Source organism: Drosophila suzukii, chromosome 2L (assembly GCF_043229965.1).
Source record: "Drosophila suzukii chromosome 2L, CBGP_Dsuzu_IsoJpt1.0, whole genome shotgun sequence".
Classification (NCBI taxonomy): domain Eukaryota; kingdom Metazoa; phylum Arthropoda; class Insecta; order Diptera; family Drosophilidae; genus Drosophila; species Drosophila suzukii.
In genome coordinates this window covers 9,321,216-9,341,719 of record NC_092080.1, presented here as the reverse complement: position 1 = coordinate 9,341,719, position 20,504 = coordinate 9,321,216, and the positions used below count along the sequence as shown (strand labels likewise).

The 20,504-nt window shown below is 40.1% G+C and overlaps 2 protein-coding genes across 2 annotated transcripts; both read right to left on the bottom strand.

Annotated features, from left to right (window-relative positions):
• Nucleotides 1-3,416: 3,416 nt before the first annotated feature.
• Nucleotides 3,417-5,505, bottom strand: Ugt37A1 (UDP-glycosyltransferase family 37 member A1). Its single transcript, XM_017073585.4, has 2 exons — nt 4,822-5,505; nt 3,417-4,769 (listed from the first exon to the last, which is right to left on the bottom strand). The coding sequence occupies exons 1-2, from the start codon at nt 5,487-5,489 to the stop codon at nt 3,860-3,862; spliced, it is 1,578 nt and encodes a 525-aa protein (XP_016929074.3). The 5' UTR covers nt 5,490-5,505; the 3' UTR covers nt 3,417-3,859.
• A 3,161-nt stretch (nt 5,506-8,666) lies between these two features.
• Nucleotides 8,667-15,724, bottom strand: LOC108011168 (uncharacterized). Its single transcript, XM_036812705.3, has 6 exons — nt 15,116-15,724; nt 12,246-12,567; nt 11,711-11,919; nt 11,072-11,327; nt 10,398-10,876; nt 8,667-9,276 (listed from the first exon to the last, which is right to left on the bottom strand). Exons 1-6 carry the CDS (start codon nt 15,312-15,314, stop codon nt 9,068-9,070), a joined length of 1,674 nt encoding a protein of 557 aa, XP_036668600.3. The 5' UTR covers nt 15,315-15,724; the 3' UTR covers nt 8,667-9,067.
• Nucleotides 15,725-20,504: the final 4,780 nt, after the last annotated feature.

The following is a 20,504-nucleotide window of genomic DNA, read 5'->3' as shown; positions in this document are numbered from 1 at the left end:
GAGCTTATTAATCATATAATTATGTCGGCCTATGTTGGGGCCTGATTAATGCTCGGTGTAGAATTAAGTTAGTAAAACGTTGGCATTGTCTGCTGTTTGTTGACGTCTCAGTTCCATTCTCCTTCATTCGACTGTACAGCATTACTTTTTATGGATCTTCCAGGGTTTTTGGCTTTCTGGGTTCATGGCTCTTTAAAATCAGACGCAGCGTGATACGGCTTAAAGATTTGATAGTGAAATGGGCATTCTTTATGGTGCATTGGGAGTGGGAGAGCTGACGTCGCCCTTTAGGAATGCAAAGTGAAAATTCTGGGAAAAGCACCTCTTGGGAAAAGTTCGGATTAGTTTACTAAATAGTGAGTTTCTCGTGTACGAGTTGTTGGTAAAATATATATATTCTTAAGTGAGGAAGCACCAAAAGAACTTTTCTGGAAAAGGTCAGAATTTAAATAATTTATTTGAGAACTCTGGAAGCCACTTATAAAAGTTATAAATGGCTGGGATAATATAGCTCAGGAAACACTTAAAAAAACACAAAAAATATCTTTAAACTTAAATGATTTCTATATAGATTATTTCAAATTATTTAAAAAATATTAAAGAATATAAATTATCTAGCCATGTGGCTTTTAAGTTATTCAAATGTAGTTACCTAGAAACTACAGAAATAAGTCGTTTGGGAAGTTATTTTTTTAAAAAGAAACTTAAGAGTTTCTTTCTTAGCTATTTGCACAGACTTTTTTTAATAGAAATTCACTTAAGTTGTAGATTTGGAATTCCCTTGCCCGTCACATTTTAGTGAATCGAAATCATTTCTCTTGGATCTACTAAAACTCAGGCAATGTTAATTGTGCAGCTTTCGGCGATTATCTTTGAATAGGTTTCACAGAGACCCATTAGGCTATAGGTATAGCCCGAAGAGCGAGGAAAGCAGCAAAGCGGCCCAAATGAGTTTCATCGGGCCACAGATTTAATGGCTCAAACCCATTTAAGGCGGCTTACTACACTTTCGCCCTGCGCCCAATTCCGTTTATTTTCTTACCTTTTTTGCTCGCAATTATTTCAAGAAAGAGTTGGAAATTGCAAGCAAATAAAAATTAGTAAGACCTGGCAAAATAAATAAATCAGGGAGAGAAGTACGAAGTACGAAGCTCAAGTGGGCAGAGCAATTGTGTGGGAATCTGGAGCAGATTCAATGGGAAAATGACTTAATGCGGAGTGGAGTGTAGGGTTCAGGGAACACAACCACGAAATGGCACAGAGATCTCCCACAATTTGCACAACTCTCTAGTCCCGAGGCTTTGGTTCCGCAGAAAGTCCATAATAGAGCGTCGGCAGTAATATGCCGAAACTAACGGGTGTCGCATAGAAATCGGAATTAACCTAAGTACCCCCGCAGAATATCACTTCTAGTGCTTTACTCCTTGTTTTTCAGTCACTTTCCGCCTCCACAACACTGACAAAAATATGCTTTCATGTTCTTGTAATAGAAAAATCACAAAAAAAACAAAAGAGATGAGTGCCTGAGTAAGATTTACGAGTTATATTATTTAAACAAAATTATTAAAAATATATTTTAAACAAAGTAAAAATTATTCTGCTCTCAAATTATGCTAGGATTAGATTTTATTGTCAACTTGGAATAAATTCAGATATAAAATGAAAGTATATTTAAATTTTAATTAAAATTTGTATGACTGTTAGTTATTGAGTAAAACAAACCTATTTTTTTTTAAACTATATTAGTTTCCCTCAGTGCAACTCTTCTGGTCCACTCCATTCTTTTTCCATCTTTTTTTTGAGAACGGTAAATTGAAATACGCAGTTGATTAGCAGGGGCGGGCCCAAGGGGGCGTGGCTAGTTAGTTTCTTCTGGCCGTGACCGCCGCCGTTGTCACTCAGAGTGGCCCAAAACGCACGCTGGAATTGGCCAGGCCAGCTAATTTCAAAGGTAAGCGCGTCAAGAACAGTTATGAGCTCCGAGCCGAAATGGAATGGCCATTCTGGGGAATGGGAAATGGGTATTGGGTATGGGAATAGGAATGGGTTGGCCATGACCATGGCCAGGAATGGGCCAAGATGGGTTGCGGTGGGCCGGGACCGATGAACCGCCTTGGGATACCGCCAGCCACTCGCAAAAAAACGAGACGAGCTCAAGAAAGATACTTTAAAATGTGCTTAAAAATGCGCGATGGCTAAAAGCGATGCGTTGTGAAGGAATGGACTCGACATAAAACTGGTATATAAACTGATGGCCCGAAGAACATCGCAGCGGTGTGATTTTCGCATTCCCAACTTGTTCTTAAAAAAGAAATAACATTATAAAATGACTTAAGAATTTCCTACAGGTAAAATAAGGAACTAGTAAACATTTTTATGGGAAATGTCAAATAATTGATAAACTATCTAAAGTATATTTTACTATATTCAAAGTACTTCTTTTTATCTGGTTTATTTCTGTTTGTCCATGTCCCAATAAATATTTTATAATTTCTTCCTTAACAAAGTTTAAGATATATTAATTTTAATTCTTAACAAAAGTTGTTGAAAAAGGATTTAAATAATGTTTTGATTTAATTTTATTTTGATTAATTTTCCTCACAATATATACTCTGTATAATCTTGGTTTAAAGTGTATTAAAAGAGGACTACAAAAAATTACGCGTGCGACGCATTGCGACACCGAGAACGCTATTTGGGATTGGATTGGGAATGGGCTGGTTACGGTTACAATGGTAGTTGCAGATGTTGCTGTTGCAGGTTGCAGTTGCAGATGTTGCTGCTGTACTTGTACTTGGAGTTGCTGCGGCAACCGTTGCGCTTCAACTGCGGCCATGCATCAAGTTGGTTGCGAATTCTGCACGCCGCGGCGTCAGATACAAATACTAAACTTGATAGAGACATAACTTGCATGCAGCGATGCAGGAAATCAGCGGAAGGCCAACAACAGCAATGCCCACAGCAGGTGCATATATCAAAGTGCACAGAAAGATCTCTATATTAATTTTTATAAGTTCAAATTTTTAATTTTTAACGAACATGCTAATATATTTTTACAATTTCAAATTTGTAATTTTGAAGAACATGCTAAGAACATCTCTAAGTATGTTTACTAAAGGGTCTAAAGGCAAGAAGTTCCGTAGGTAAAACTTGAACACAAAATACAAACTAAACCTTAGAGCTCAAAATAGGATTCCCGTTTTTTTAAAATTCACTTAACCGATTTTATTAAATTTCGCACTTGAAAGGGTCCTGTTTTTTTCTCACAGTGCACGGCTTTAACCAGGCTTGCAGTTCGCAGTTTGTGGTTATAGCCTAGGCCTTTGGATCTGGGCCTGGCACTTCCACTTGTTATTCTACTTCGGTTCTCCTGCGCGGTGCGTGAGGGGAATCTTGGCGAGAAATGGAAAAGAAAATTAACCAAACATCAGGTTTTTATTTACGCTAAATTATGTTCCAAGCATCTGTAGTTACACTTTATAGAGTCACCGCATAATGGTTATAGTCATGCCAATCCACTGCGACTTTGTCGGGTTCTGTCTCTCTCGAATTAAAAGGGCATTTTGCCGGTGATGTCATCAAGGTATCACAAAGTTAAAGACCAGTCTCGGAAGAGTAGTTTCTGCACAAGTTTGTAGCCATAACCATTCGGAGTTTATTCGCTTGAACTCGTTTGAACTTGTGGGAGAGTCCAGATATCCCAGGGTTGTAAAAGTAAAGTTGTTCCGTTCTTCTTAGGACTGAGGAACTTTTGTCATAAGCTAAAATTTTTTTATGAGTCAGAAATCTAGACAACAAACACCCTTTACAATTTAAGATATTGTTAAATGAAGTAATACTTGTCATCTCTGCAGAATCATTAGTGTTTCTTGACTTTCGTTATCTTACTTAATTTTGGTATTAGCACTTTAAAAAAGAGTTTAACTAAAGCCTTTATAATTATAAAAAGACCAACGAATATAGCGGCAAACAGGGCGTATATATCCAGGTTATTGGCGGCTATAAAGTCCATGTGAACCAAGGGGCTCTGGAGATGAGCAGCTCCATGGTGTCGAATGACATACTCCGTCCAGTAAATTAATGAATCCCGGGCACTCTTTGGTCTATCTCGATAGAGGGAGGAGAACAGGGCAACCCTTTGGCTGTACTGTGGGTTCGATAAGATCTCCTCGATGGCATTCTTAAAAGGCTTCTCCTCCAGGTTGAGCAGGCTGAGTGTGTGGCCAAATCCATTCTTGACCATGGCAAACGCATTGCTGGGCTGATCCCCAAAGACGGGTAACGAAAGCATGGGTTTACCATGATACTGAGATTCGGTAATACCTCCTTTTCCGGCATGATTGATAAAAAGCTTTATGTTCGGATGGGCCAAGATATCATCTTGGGGCAACCAGCGGGAGTATAGAATATTATCCGACTTTCCAGGAACGTTGTCTAGATCTTCCCACTTCCAGATGACTCGCTGCTTCAGTTTCGAGAGGACATTAAACATCTTTTCCACGGTATCAGACTTTATGTGGCTACCCTGGACATTGGAACCCAGACTCAGGAGAATAGCTCCATCGGTGGCATTGCTTAGGAACTCCTCGAGGTTCTTAGGAAGGGCTTCCGGTTTGTCCTTGATTTGTATGCCTCCAATCTCAATGGCTGCAGGGACATTGGGTCTTATGGATCCCTCACTGGCTGCATGGGAACAGAAGAACACCAGTGATGTATTCTTCAGCATTTCCGAGTAATCCGGCATATTGGGATCATCGGCAAAGAGTTCCCTGTTAAAAATTCATTATAAAGATCTTTATTCTTAAATACAAATCTACTTACTTGTAGTAGCGGCGATTACGGTGGTCGATTTGGCGCACAAATACCTGGTAGAAAAGATTGGTTATGAAGCTATCCAATCGCTGTGCGAAAGACGTGTTCTTATCCTTTTCGACCGTATCACTTGGATTACCTATCAGGGAGTTTAGCATCTGACCAGGTGGACTGGGAGCCAAAACGATCACAGGAGCATTAACCTTTCTAGCGAATCCCAGTTGGTAGTCATTCATGAAATAGCCCGAGATTACCAAATCGAAGTGATTGCCCTTGTTTAAGTACAGATCCTTTACTCTTTCATCCTTCAGGGCATCCGCCATTTTCCTCAACATGGAGTCCATTTGACCCGACATTTGTAGGATAGAAATGAGCCGACTGCCACTGATATTCTTTTGTTTCGCTCCAATGGTATCGCTCCTTTGCTTAATTTCCTCCTTGGTCATTGGCACCTGAACTAGATTTATATTCTTGTGGGTAATTGTTGGTTCCAAAACGGTGACCACTGTCACATTGTGTCCTTGTTCGGCCAAAACCTTCGCAGCCGACATCGAAATGATTAGGTGAGAGGGACTTGGACTGGGAAAGAGTCCCAGAATATTTGCACTATGAGATCCATAGATAAAAGAACTAACCGCCAGGACTAACAAAAAGAAGCGACTCGAATCTTGAACCATTTTGATGCACCGCCAATTTGTATTAAACTACCAGTGAAAACTAAACAGTAATTCTAAATATTGGTTAAGATAAGGCTTATCTGTGTGACACATCACATAAGGAGGAGTACGTACTTTGTTGTGCTAGGTTGCGATAACCCAAGTGCCAATAAAAGTATTCCCGAAACCTTACCGTAAACACGTATTGATAGCACTTGCACTATCGCTAATCTTAGGTTCATAGAAAAAAGTGAATTTCCATACTTCTATATCTTATCAACTTATGAACTTGAATGGGTTATATGTTCATTTGTCAATCAATTAATCAATGAGAATGATATTACTCGTTTTTATGTTGAAGAGAAATCGTTTACTTAAATATGGCTTAATGGTTGTTATTTCATATTATAAATTTTATAAACTCATCAATCAAAAGCTGTCGACAAACTCTGGCCAAAACCGCATAAATTCACCCATTTTGAGCTGCAAACAATTCCCCAATTTGACACCGATTTCTAGCCCATCCTCTGGCCCCGGAAAACCACACATAATTCATAACAATAATCATTAAAAAGTGCGACTGTCATTAGCCCAGAATCTGTGTTCGGAAACAAAACAGAAACCCCAGCCCGGAGTCCGCTGATGCTGATGATGGCTAAAAACAATGAGCCGCTTGTCGGCTGTTCCATTTTCGTGGTTCTGCCAGATCACGATTGCCCAAAAGATAACCCAGTTGTTGGCTAGTTGTTTTGGGCCACAAAAGGGGAGGGCTGAAAAGACATTTGGGTGCTGCAATTTGCCGGCAGAATGCAGATCTGGGGATCTGACATGAATCTCGAGTTCAGATCTCAAATAATTAGATATAAAAAGGAGAAGGAGGAGGAGGTGGCCTGGTAATTACCCCTAGGAAACGCTCGCCAGCTGCGTTTTAACGATAATAATACCTGCTAGAAACTGAAGAAAAATGATCTCGATATTTGGCAAGAAATGGAAACTTTCTCGAGGCGGTTTTACTTTCGTCTTCGTCAGCTGCTCGCATTCTAATCCAAGACAGCGGCGGCTCATTAACTGGTTCGGCTGGCTTCTTGGCCAAGATCGTTGGCCTCATTATGCACGGGTCCACGACTCGACTCCCCGACGGTTCTCCAAATGGTGAATGCACCACCACGTTATGCTCGGCCGCCATCTGGGGATCTGAAGATCTAAAGATCTGGAGAGTGCGTTCGAAAAGGGAAACGGAAGCCGAAGCCCAATCCCACAGATTTATGTGTGCCACATGCTAATCAACGTCAAAACGCCAGGCCCACGGTGGGTGAAATTTGAAATTTGAGCAGCCGCCGGTGGTTGCGGTGGTGCAGCTCCAGAGGCCCATTGAAATGGGTGAAGGTGAAGGCAAAGGCTTGGACTTGGACTTGTTCGTCGATTCGTTCAGCTCTAAGCAGCACTGAAAAAAGTTCGAGGAGAATATAATTATAATTAAAAAAAAAGAAAACAGTTTTTTAATGTATTTTTTGGACAACATTTGAGCTGATAATTCAGCCTAGCCAAAAATGTTGTCTATTTGGACTCAAGAATTTAACATAAAAACTTAATTATCCCTAAATTATTTTTATTATTATTACTAAAGTATGATAGGCACATCATTAAAAACCATTTTTTTTCACATTTCTTATTGAATTCTAAACTTTATAAAAACGAAATGCAAATAAATTCAACGTATGTAAATTCTTTTTTTTACAAGTTTTTTAAAAATGCCAGTTTTAGAAAATGGGCCAATATAATGGCAGTTTTGCCTAAAGGCATTTTTTATTTTTACCTCATATTTTTCCAGTGCAGTCTAGCTAGCAGATGAGAAAGTTTATTTATTTCGTATTTTATTTGTTTTCTATTTTGTTTCTTCTGTTTTGCGCGCGCGATCTTAACGCTCACTTGGTTTTTGTGTTCTAATAATGCAAACAAAAGGCCAGACAAACCTTTTGTATCTGATGGCGATGATGATGAATATCCCAACCTAATGGCTTTTCTATGCAAAATCCAGCCAGCCCCAAGTCCAGGCACTTCAATCAGAAAGTTAAAAGAACGCCTTTCGCCGGGGTCTCATCGTGGGCACGTCCCCAGCGACTTGGGGTTTCGGTTTTTGGACTCGGACCTCGACTTGGTATCTGACTGGGCTGAGAGTCTCCTCTCCATGTTGGGCAACCGGCAGCAATAACAAGACGAGCCCCCCGACTGCAGTTTTATGTGTTTTGTCGGTTCCCCTTGTTTTATGTTTTTTCTGCCGGCTTCCGTTTGAGCCGGAGAACCCCTTGAAGACCAAGTGGGGAACCTCAAGAACCTGGAGAACCTCGAACGTGCGGAGTTGACAACACTTTGTGTGCCACTTTCATGCAAATCGCCGTCTGACGAGGCAACGTCTTAACATAATTTCGTAATTCTGTTTTACGACTAGAAGCCCAGACACATTACCCATTCATACTCTTGTTGGAATCGTTAGGAACCTATTTCCAAAATAATATCTGATGATGGCGACAGTTTGAACCTACATTATGGCCAGCTTCTCGGACGGAAGTGAGATTTTCGTGGAGGCGGGCCTTTTATCAAGAAATGACCTATTGACTGACTTTCTTTTCCCTAGAACCTGAAGCTTGAGAAGTCTTTTCAAACGGAAATCAATCTGTGCCATACATCTTTTACTTAACCCGTTGAACAGCTTTAATATTTCGATTATCTTTTAATACCCTTGCTTTTCATCATACGAGTATATGTATGAGTACTCCGAGATATATGTATGCATATAAAAATCGTATTATACGTTATAAGTCACATGTTCTTAAATTTATGATACAAATTCTTGCTGATCGTTGATTATATCCTATAGCTACAAACGGAAGAATCGAATTTCTATTTTCTTCAAGATTTTTGCTTATTTTTTGTGTTAAAGATTTAATACTCAATTATTAATATAAGTGCTTCAGCTAATTGAAGTGGCTTCCATTCCCGTTTGTTATTAGCACAGCGGTGCTTCGATTTATCGTGCTTTTTATGAGACCTACATAATATTGTAGGTCAGGTTTAATTTTTGTTGTACTTCACACACATTAAAAAATGAACAAAGTACAAATTATGACCATAGCAGATTATTATTTAGTATTCATTAAACTCAGCTTTATATCCGTTCCTAAAGATAAACCAGTAATGTTTTTAGTAGCTATAAATAAATATATGTATATTTTCTGGGCATAAATAATTTATACAAAAATCGTACGTCTAAGAGTTTACAGACTAATCTCGCTCTATGAGAAGTGCCTTTTGCCCACTCGTCCCCGTCGTGATCGCAGTTAAAGCTTGGCCAGAGTTAGATTATGTAAATCGGAGGATGCCAATCCCGCTGGTACCGTTGGGGTCTTGAGTTGGAACCTATTTAGTTCCAGGAGTTCGGAAAGGGGGCGTGGCTATGCGCAGTCATCTTCAGCTAAATGAAGTTTTCTTTCTGATTTTTTGTTGTAGTACTTTGACATTCAGCAAGACAAGTGGACATAGTGAGCTGGAAATTCGGAGGACGAGGCGGGGCATTCGGTGGTTATTGGAGGCGGGGGCACCTACAAGGTGCACTGGTACTGCTGCTGCTGCAGAGCACGCGGCAGCGTCTTGTGCGGCAGGTGGGCGGCCAGGCAGGGGGAGGGGCTGCGGGGCGGCGAGCGGATCCGCTGGCGCTGCAGCAGAACGATGCAAATGCTGATGATTATCACAGATAGCGAAACGGTTACCAGCACGCTGCTCAGATGGGAGCCAATATAACGCAGAACGGCTGCACAGGAAGAAAAAAAAGATAGAAAGAAAAATATTTTAGGAAAGATGCAAATACAAGATACAAGATACAAGTAGCATCATAGAAAGATACAAAAAAACGCTGTCTATAAAGACTTTTTCTAAATATTAATTTGATTATCAATATATTATCTTAGTAATTTAAAGATGTTGTTCGCATAATAATTTCGATTAAATTGAATATTTTTATACCCGTTACTCGTAGAGTAAAAGGGTATACTAGATTCGTCGGAAAGTATGTAACAGGCAGAAGGAAGCGTTTCCGACCCCATAAAGTATATATATTCTTGATCAGGATCACTAGCCGAGTCGATCTAGCCATGTCCGTCTGTCCGTCTGTCCGTCTGTCCGTCTGTCCGTCTGTCCGTCTGTCCGTATGAACGCTGAGATCTCGGAAACTATGAGAGTTACAATACTGGGATTAGGCACGCAGATTCCTGAGATTCCTGCGCAGCGCAAGTTTGTTTCAGTAGAGTGCCACGCCCACTCTAACGCCCACAAACCGCCCAAAACTGTGGCTCCTACAGTTTTGATGCTAGAATAAAAATTTTAACTGAAATGTAATGTTCTCATCAATACCTATCGATTGACCTAAAAAAAAGTTTGCCACGCCCACTTTAACGCCCACAAACCGCGAAAACCTGTGACGCCCACAATTTTTATGCTAGATAAAAAATTTTAACTGAAATGTATTCGTCTCGTCATTACCTATCGATTGACTCAAAAAAAAGTTTGCCACGCCCACTTTAACGCCCACAAACCGCAAAAACCTGTGACGCCCACAATTTTCATGCTAGATAAAAAATTTTAACTGAAATGTATTGGTCTCGTCAATATCTATCGATTGATCCAAAAAATTTGCCACGCCCACTCTAACGCCCATAACGCTTAAATCTGTATACCGCCGGTAGGTGGCGCATTTTAATCTCGCTTTGCTGCTTGCATATCTCCATTTAGCTGAGTAACGGGTATCTGATAGTCGAGGTACTCGACTATAGCGTTCTTCCTTGTTTATTTTAAAATACAAGAGCTTTAATAATTTCTTTCTCTGTTAGTATATAGGCATTTAGGAATCACGATTGTCGCTGACAGGCCACTTACCTTCATCCTCGACATTACCACCTTGTGGCGAGCCCGCCTCTAGTGGCATCCAGGAGTTGTGTGCCTGGTCCACAACCAGTTTGGCGTACTTAGTGCCCACCACCGGCTCCAAATGGTGTCCCTCAGCCGCCGGCTCTTCCGCCAAGCTATTGACCTCGTTGAGGTTCAGAGCTCTGCCCTGACCTCGGGGCTGAGCCGCCTGCTCGGTGGTGGGTGGCTGCGTTTGCTCCACCACCGCAGCCTGTTCCACGGACTCGGTTTCGGATTGGGAATCGGACGCCGACTCCGGTTCCCGCAGCACCAGTTCCGTCTTGTTGACGTAGCGCATCTGGCGGAGTTCCCTGCCCAAGCGCTGATCCTCATCCGGCTCAAAGGGATCGTTGGGCTCGTAGGCGGCAGCCACTCCGCTCTTTCCGGGTACAGTGAAGCTTGCGCGGACCGTCTGCATGCCCGACTGATAACTGCAGACCACCACAAAGCTAGGATGCAAAGATGGTTTTATAAAAATTATTAATAAATAATACATTAAATAATAATCTAAAATTTTACATTAGTTTTAAAACTTTTGTGTATCATATTTTGAATAAAATAAAGTATTGTAGAACATAAAAATTAAGATGATTCCTAAATAATTATATCAACCTAATAACTACAGTTTGGAACCGTTTTTTTACCGTCTAGTGCTATGGGTGAAGATTCCCAGATTTTCCTGCACCGTGATGAAGGTCTCCACCGTGCTGGTCTCCGGTTTTACCAGACTTCCGCACTCCTTATGATCGATCCTCATCGTGTACTTGTCCGCCGAATCATGGGCATCGCCTTTGATGCCACAGTTTCCACCATCCACGACGATGCGTCCTCCGAAATAAGGACCCGTCTCCACCTCGATTTCTGAGGCGTGGGGCAAACACTGGGTGGCATGTGCAGTGACTGATCAATGTTGAAAAATTAATATGGAATTAAATTAATTATTCTTCTTTAAAAAAAAACTTTATAAGAAGCTGTTTTATTAAGATGTTATTGTTCCATTTAATTTAACAGGAAGACTTCCTCTTATTGAAGCCCCTATGAAACTTCGTTGATTTTCGACTAACTGACTAGATTTATTTTAAAAAGTCATGGCAGCATTGAGAAAAGGGGCTATAGCATATAGCTCAACAGTCTTTTATGACAAAATACATATATTCAACGTTGTTAAAGTTCCGTTTAATTTTAAAAATAGATCCAGTCAGTTAGTCAAAACTCCAGCTAGTGTCACAAGGGCTTTAACCATTATTTTCTCAAAATAATACAAAAACCTCTAGCCTACTTACATCCCTTGGTTGGTATTACGATGCTCTGGCCTGGCAGGTGTCCACCTCCACTCTCGATCTCATTGTCGTCGTGGAACTCAGCACGAGCATTGGAACTGCGAGTTCCGCCCGCTAGGAGGCGCTTCTGAGCCGCCGGGCGAATGTGGAAACTGTATTTGGTGGCCATGCGTAAGTTTTCGATAGCAGCTGCAAAGTGATGCACCTGGGAACTGCACTCGAAAAAGTGTTTAATTAGAAGAAATAATAAAGTGAATCAGGTGTTATTTACGCAATTCATGGGATGCTTATTATTTTATTTTGTGCACTCTGTGAAAGTTGTTTCTTTTTATGAGGTGTTTATATAGATAATAATAGTCTGCAAGGATTGTTAAATTATTATACGATCTTTTTATACCCTTGTTTATTATCTTTAATTTTTATTTAAAGGTATCGTAAAAAGTTATAGCAAAAATGAATGCATTGAAGTAAAAAATAATCAATTTTTGTGTGGCAATCCCGTTGAGTGTTCCATAGCCTAAATGGCAGAACGACTTACCCCAAGGGATCGTGCTGCTCCGCGTCCATTTCCTTATCCTCCGGGGTCACCTCGGCGGTGGTGCCGTTCACCAATTTGACGCGACACCGCTGTGGGCCGAAGTTCTGCATCTCGCAGTAGAATATCTGGAATGCCAAAGCCCGGGGCGGTTCCACATCGCCGCTCATATTTGTCGCGTTCGCGATCGCGTTCACCTGGCCCGCTCTGGAGTTGGAGTTGGAGTTGGGACTCGAATCTGTGTCATGGGCCGACGGCACGAATTCAACTTCCCAGGTCAGATTCACCGATTTGTAATTTGGTTCACCAGCAACGCCGCGTATCTCTATCGAAGGTTACAAAAGCATGAGCATGGGCAGCAAACGGGAAAACGGGGTTATAGCCAAGATTCGTGGCAGTGGCAGTTGGTAGTTGCTAGTTGGTTAGTTGGAGCTGCAATCGCATTCGAGGTGCCTCTTGCATGCAAATCAGGTAGCTTGGTTACTTTGCTACAAGACCATAAGTTCGGGGGCAAGGAACTCGTTTCCCGCCTGAGATTCAGACACGCTTTTGGATTAGTTCTGTTTCATTCGCTCGGTTTTTGTGGCCAGCACTAAGTGGATGTTTCCACTGGCAGATCAGCAGAAGAAGATCTGAAGTGTGCTGCCAGTTGGGAGTTGGATGTTGGGAGTTGGAGACCCCAGTTCTTCACTACTCCACTTCCACTCCAGCTGCGAGTGATGGAGGATCTGACTCAAAGTGTGACGTGAATTAGCCAGGGGGAGCTGGCAGTTAAGAGGGAATAAAAACTAGACCTGACGATGATGCTGGGCGTCTAATGGGATGGGGAGCAACTCGAGAGCTTGGGCTTCAAGCAAGAATGCTTTCAAGAGCTTAGGCTGGATCTGCTAAAATGTAGCATTAAATTTCGACTTTCAGTGCTCTTTGCAATGATGTTGCACCTTCTAATTTGACCATAAATTATACCTTAGCACTAAAAGTCAGCACTGCTGAAGCTTAAACAACAATCAGAAACATTTTAACCGTTTATTTCTACAAAAAAGTGAGCTCAAAACCTTTACTATATAATTACAACTGACTATACCAAATTTGAATTTAAATTTTGTTGCAAAAAATGTTTGTTTTCTTTGGTTTAAAATAACCTCTTCATATAAATAGATCTATGGCATAATTTACTTTAACTTGTATTCAGTTTCAACTGATCATACTCATTTTTAATAGACTTTTTTTGAATCAGAGATGCTTAAATGGTAAAATTTTATATTTTATTTTTATATCTTATCGTTTAAATACAGTTCTAATAAAATCAGAACATGCCAAATTAGTAAAGGAGTTTTAAACCAAATGAATTAGGTTTGAAATTAAGCTTAAGAAACTTCCCCAGTGAAATCCAAACCTATAAATCCTTGATCAATTACCCATTAATCGCGACGTCGAGTCGCAGTAAATTTTCAATTTCCCGTACCCACTTAGCCCCGATTTTCAGGAGATTTCCCAAGCCAGCTTTGGTGACTTTTCCTTGGCCAGAACCTTGCATAATCTGCAATTAGAAATGCCATTTGCCGCAGCTCGCTTGTTTGTGTTTGGCCATGTTGCTGATATTGCCAATGTTGCAGTTGTTGCTGATGTTGCCCCTCCGTGTGGCTGTCTTTTCCGTGCTTTTCCCATGTTGAAATCATTGACACCGATTTTGTGTGTGTCTGTGGATGGCGGCGGCAGCATTTTTAGGCGAATTTCGCACAGAGAACATGGAAAAGTGAAAATTCTGCGATGGCACAAATTCTGACATCGGGGCTATGGCGAGATGCCATTGCTGAGCCAAAAACGAGTCAAGCAAAAAATGATTGGAAAATGCCACGGAAAATGACAGACACTTCAATTGCAGCACTGTTGTGATTAATGGCCATTTCGATCTTGGGAAGTTCATCGATGACGAGGCACTAAAATTCGGATAGGCCATATTTTTTATGAGCCGTCACCGCGGTGTTATGCAAGCCAGAAAGGAAGTGGCGGGTAGATCACACCAGCTCAGAGATTCATTAATTTCCCCCATAGCAGTCGCCGCCGGGAAGTTCTGTAATAAAAGATAGACCGACAAATTGGCTGCCATCATCTGGCCAGATCAATCTTGATCTGTCACCGTTCGGTGAGGTAATTGCAGCGCTTTGGCTAATTCGATTAGAGAGAACGTGCGTTTTGTGGCCAACAATTACTGGTCTAATGACACTTTTGCTCTCCATCGAAAATCTCTGGGCAATTTCCGCTCTGCGGTTCTGGGGGGGCTAGCCGCCCCCTTTTAGCGGCCAGAAGGAAATGTCGACACATTTCCAGCGTGCCCACATGATTGGCACACAGAGGAGTGAAAAAAAAGCTGGCCCCCAGGCAAGTTCGTTGTCTAAGTCTTTCGTTCGCCACCAAGGGCAGACATAGGGAAAATACCTTAAGGAACTTAACTAGGTTCAGGGAAAAAAGCGCTCCGATCGTGACCAAATGCAATTAGCCAGCCTTCAACCAGTAGAGGTACATAAACAGGGAAATCGGAACGGAAAAAAATATTGCCTTTCTTTTCATTTGAATGAAATAATAATATTTCTTAATAACAAACCATTTTACATCAAGACATTATGTTTAAGAAGAAAATTTTAGAAGAAAATTACTTTTATAATATTTAGACATTTTTTTAGTTGTATATAAAAATTGTAATTTTATCTATAATATTATAATAGGGACTGTACCCATAATAATAGAAAACGGAATTGCTCAATGTTTTTTTTCTGTGTAGTTGAAATGCCTGCGACCGCAGACTTTAAGTAGCTGCAACTCCAACTGGCCCTGCAACTGCCTGAATTTATTCCTCGGCTCATAGGACTCACCATATTTGCTACCAGCCTTGGCATTGGCATTGTTGCTGCCAGCAGCAGATGTTGCTGTTGTCGCTGTTGCTGCTGCTGCTGTTGCATTGTTGCTGCTGCTCCTGGGCAAGCGGACTGCGGAGACTGACGGCAGCAATAGCAGCAGACACAGCAGCAACATGTTGCAGCTGCCGTGGCCTGCCATTGATTTCGTTGACATTATTTTCGGTTGATTTATTTAAGTTTGCTATTTGTTCTCATCAAATGTGTGTCAGTCGGGAGTTATTGGGCGATTGGTCGTGAGGGAAAATGCAAGTGTTGCCAGGGGGTCACAGATGGTTGGATATCGTAGATTTTTATATATTTTTGTTACTTCTGAACAGTATCTAAGGTTTCTGAGTGTTTATGTTCTATTTTGGCACTCTTTGCTGGTTGGAATTTTTGCCTTCCACAAAACAATTCCAACTGATTGCCAAATTCCACTATTGTCCACAAGTAAATCGGATTTGTCACAGCACAAAAAATCATAAATCGTTTGATTGCCCCTAGAGTCTTTAGATTTTAGATTTCCGATTTTTCCGGCACACGAACCGCTCGCTTTAACCTGTGCCGCACAACTGACTCGGCGGCTTAAAGTCAGTCCAACATCTGGCCAATTCGGATCAGCTGTTGGCCATAAGCGAACCCGAAGTCGTAGCCAAAAGACGAACCAATGCCAAGGCCGAAAAGAAAAGCTTTCCCCAGAGCTTTTCGCTCTCTCTCTCTCTCATTTTTCTTTACGGGAGAAAAATGTGAAAATGAGTTTTCCTTATCAGTGGTCGGTTATCAGTTGACAAACGGCTCGATGTTTTGTTTGTTTCAGAAGGGCTAAATTAAAAATCCATATATCGGGCCAAGCTTTTTCCATAATTAAGGCGGCCAAGTTGAATTTATTTCGATGGCCTAGAGATCATCACTTTCCCTTTTCTCCGTCCTCTTGTGGCCCATTGTCTTGTGGCCTTACTTTGTTTTCATTGTTGCTGGTCTCCCCAGCTGGCGGCTTTGATTAATGCTTAATCAGCAATATTATTGTTATTAGGTTTCTATAGCGGTCCAGGGCAGGCATTTTCATAAATAATTTGCTAGTCGCTTTGTGCCGAGCGCAGTCAATTATAAAGTCGAACAAAAAGTTTCTCTGCCACAAAAGATGCGACAAAAATAAATAAGACGTGAAGTGCACAACGAGTGGCATAATGATAATAATTGTTGCCACTCATTGCATAATCGAGGCTTTTGATGAAGGCAACTCCAAGTTTTTCAATTTGATTGTAACTTTTCTTACTTAAAATATATATACATAAGTACTAGCTTTCCCGCCGCGACTTTGTCCACGTTTAAGAAACTGTTCTTAAAAGTGGTAGAAAATATTTAAGCTATTATAAACAATCGAAAAATATCAAAAATTTAGAATCTTTTTTTTAATTTTGCGGATTTAACACTAAATAAACTAAACATTTTTTGCCTCTCTTCGCCGATATTTCTTTTCCTCTTTTTTCCGTAATCTCGTTACCCCTTTGCGTTTTATAACATTTGCCCCTTTGCCCACTCGATCAGTGCCCATGTGATCATTTTTTTGGTTGCACGTTAACTATGCACGCGATTCTATGATTCGACTATGATTCCATTTCATGATTCGTCTCTATTCGACTCTATAATTCAATGATTCAATAATTCGATTCAATGATTCGATTCTATGATTCGGCTCTATGATTCGACTCTATGATTCGACTCTATAATTCGACTCTATGATTTAATGATTCGACTTTATGATTCAATTCAATGATTCGACTCTATGATTCAATGACTCAATGATTCAATGATTCGATGATTCGATGATTTAATGATTTAATGATTCAATGATTCAATGATTCAATGATTCAATGATTCAATGATTCAAAGATTCAATGATTTAATGATTTAATGATTCAATGATTCAATGTTTCCATGATTCAATGATTCAATGATTCGATTCTATGATTCGATTCAAAGTTCGATTCTATGATTCGACACTATGATTCGACTCTATGATTCAATGGTTCAATGATTAGTCTCTATGATTCAATGATTCGACTTTATGATTCGATTCAATGATTCGACTCTATGATTCAATGACTCAATGAATGTTTCCATGATTCAATGATTTAATAATTCAATGATTCATTGTTTCAATGATTCAATGATTCAATGATTCAATGATTCAATGATTCAATGATTCAATGATTCAATGATTCAATGATTCAATGATTCAATGATTCAATGATTCAATGATTCAATGATTCAATGATTCAATGATTCAATGATTCAATGATTCAATGATTCAATGATTAAATGCTTCAATGATTCATTGATTCAATGATTCATACATTCAATGCTTCAATGATTTAATGATTCAATGATTGAATGATTCAGTGATTTAGTGATTCAATGATTCAATTATTCAACGATTCAATGATTCAATGATTCAATGATTCAATGATTCAATTCAGTTAAGATTTTGTCCATTTATAAATCGTTCGTTTCCTTATTTATTTTGGCTTTTGTCCTCATAAAGTTATTAAAATTGAACTTTAATAATCCAACTGTAATAATTTAAGTTTTATTACGGATGACTCACACTGCCATCATAAAGTTATTAAAGTTACACTTTAATAACCGAACTGTACAAATTTAATTTCAATTACGGATGACTCATATTGTACCGAATCAAAAATATTATGGTCATTTATCCTTAGGAAAGTCCAAGCAATTAACATCTTTATTAGATGTAATTTGCTGCTAATGCTTGAGCATTTTCCCCTTGATAAGGCTAACCATATTATATGGCATAATTTCCATTGCTTCCGCTCCGAAAAAAGGTTTTAACCCAGTGACACGCATGGTAATTTCCTGTAATATATGTATATAAGGTCCCCATTCTCCTGGCCACCCATTTATATGATAATTAGACAGGTTAATATATGCGATGTGACAGAAAGCCACTACGTCTATTTTTAGGATGTCAAGGCCAGAGTTTCCTGAACTTTTTGGTGCTATATAAAAGGTCCTGTCCGCCAGTAATTTCATGCTTCCCACGAGGAATACGAAAACACCCATTTCAGAAGCATACTTGCCGGACATTAATAATGAACGCTCCGAAACCACTAGAATGCCTCGAATCCATCAAGAACCGGAATCCCTCGACATTCGTGCGCACTTGGCAACACATTCCACTAATTCTGTTAATTAAAAATTTAATGAGGCTCTCCAAACTAAAAATACCTTCGACACGAAGCCCAAGCAATTGGAACACCTGTTGGCCAAGTAAAATCCTTTGACATGTTTCCCATGGGCGAAGGATTTACCCTAGCAACCAAAAAAGGGACTTTTATGCGCAAATTGAAATGTGTTTCCCATCAAATCAGTTAGTCCTTTAAGGTATCCGAAAATCGAAAGCTTTTTTCCCTACACTTTTCTTTTCTTCTTTTATCGCTGCCCGAAAGTAGGCAGCGAAAGTCGTTCCTGTGCGGCGCATAATTGAGTGGCGGCCACATCATTGTCGACGCCACAGTAAACTGATTTGCATACCGCCGCCAAGTCCAAGTCGAAGTCTCGGTCTCATTCTGGCTTTAACTTGGCAGCGGGCTCATGTCATTAGCAGTCTACTAGCTGCCAGGACGAGGAAACGCGGTAAGGGCGGGGCGGCGAAATTTACATGCCAACGCGTGACACACGCGGCGTATGCGCAACGCTTCTCATGGCTCATGGAGCGACAAGTGCTGCCCTTTTGGCCTTATTCCGGTGAGATTTGGACTTCCTGAAAGGGAAATTCTATCCGGAAATGTTTTGGTTACACTGGCAAAAATGAGTAAGGGTAAGGTAAATGCCAAATATTGGGCAATGAAAGACAAAATGTAAATATTTGGGGGAGCCTGTGTGCAATCACTTTGGGCCTGAAATCACTTTTATATGTAATTTTAGGTGCCCAAAAGTATGCTGTAAATAAACGTCATCGTAAACGTCGAATAAATTCATTGTACTTCTGAGTTTAAAATATTTAGGCACCTAAAATAGCACTTAACAGCGATTTCAGAACAAGACAAATTATATATATTTTTTTAAAATTTTTAAGTAACTTATTTAGAACCAGATATATAGGTCAAGAGGTCATGAAGGATGAATTTATTATGGCTTAATGAAAAATGTATGAACTGGGGAATTTTAAACAAACTTTAACTATAGGTCTTAGTATGTACTATATAAGATTTTCAAATTAACCTCCTAATTTTTGATTCCTTCTTATGTTTGAGAACCTTTCCTTAATTTCTTGGGCACAACTGGTGTCGCCCTGAGTCCAGTCTTTCTACCGCCTTCTTTTGGCCAACTGGCTGTCGGGGCAGCGTTTGTTTGTCTTCCCCGTCCATGTCCTGTTGGCCTGCTGCCTGGATTACATGTCTAGGGCACATCAAACAAGCTTACTTACCAATGACCTCGTTAATGACTAACACACACAGAGGCACTCACAGGCACACTTACCCACAAACACACTCGACCACTCGCACCCACACACATTAAAGCCAAAAGGCAACTTTGTGTGCGTTTGCCATGCTGTTGAGTTTACTTTGTAATTTTCGCTTATCAGATTTATTTTTATTTTCATTTTTGATTTTTTTTTGTCAGCTGCCACACAATACAAGCAGAATATTTTTTTTAAGGTTTAACCAACTTTCGTTTGCCCTGTAAAATTTAATCAACACGAGTTTTATTTCACCAAAACACTTTTTCAGCATACTCATTTTCGATCTGCGTCTGTAGAATATATATAGTAAAATCACATTTAATTTTTTTGTAGAATACCCTTTGGAGCTCGGGGACCAAAAATCCTTTTTTAATCATTTTCGGTTGGTGTTTGTAAATTAAAGATTATTGTTCTAATTTTGGATTTTTTTAATACCTAAGACAGACACGGGACTTTCTCGTATTTAAAAACCCTTGGTTAATTTTACTATTTGATATATTTTTACCAATACACAATGATCACGGATATTATCATACATTACGGATTTGAAATATGTATACAATTCAAACATTCTGACATTTATTACCAATATTTTTTGGGGATCTGAAGCACCCTTTGTCCTCAGGGTATCTGTGACATTACACCATCGTGGCGCACTGCTGACGTAGTCCCCGTAGCTCTGGACCCCGGCACAGTTAAAGTAATTGCCTTGCCACTGTCGCAATCGCAATAAAAAAAGCGCCTGATTGCCGCCGGCTTCCTTCGCAGCTCCGATCCCAACCCACATCGGTATTTTAACGAACAGTCCGCTAATAACTCTGACAATATGTTTGCTCATGACGATTACCATTGACATCACTGCCAATATACCATTTG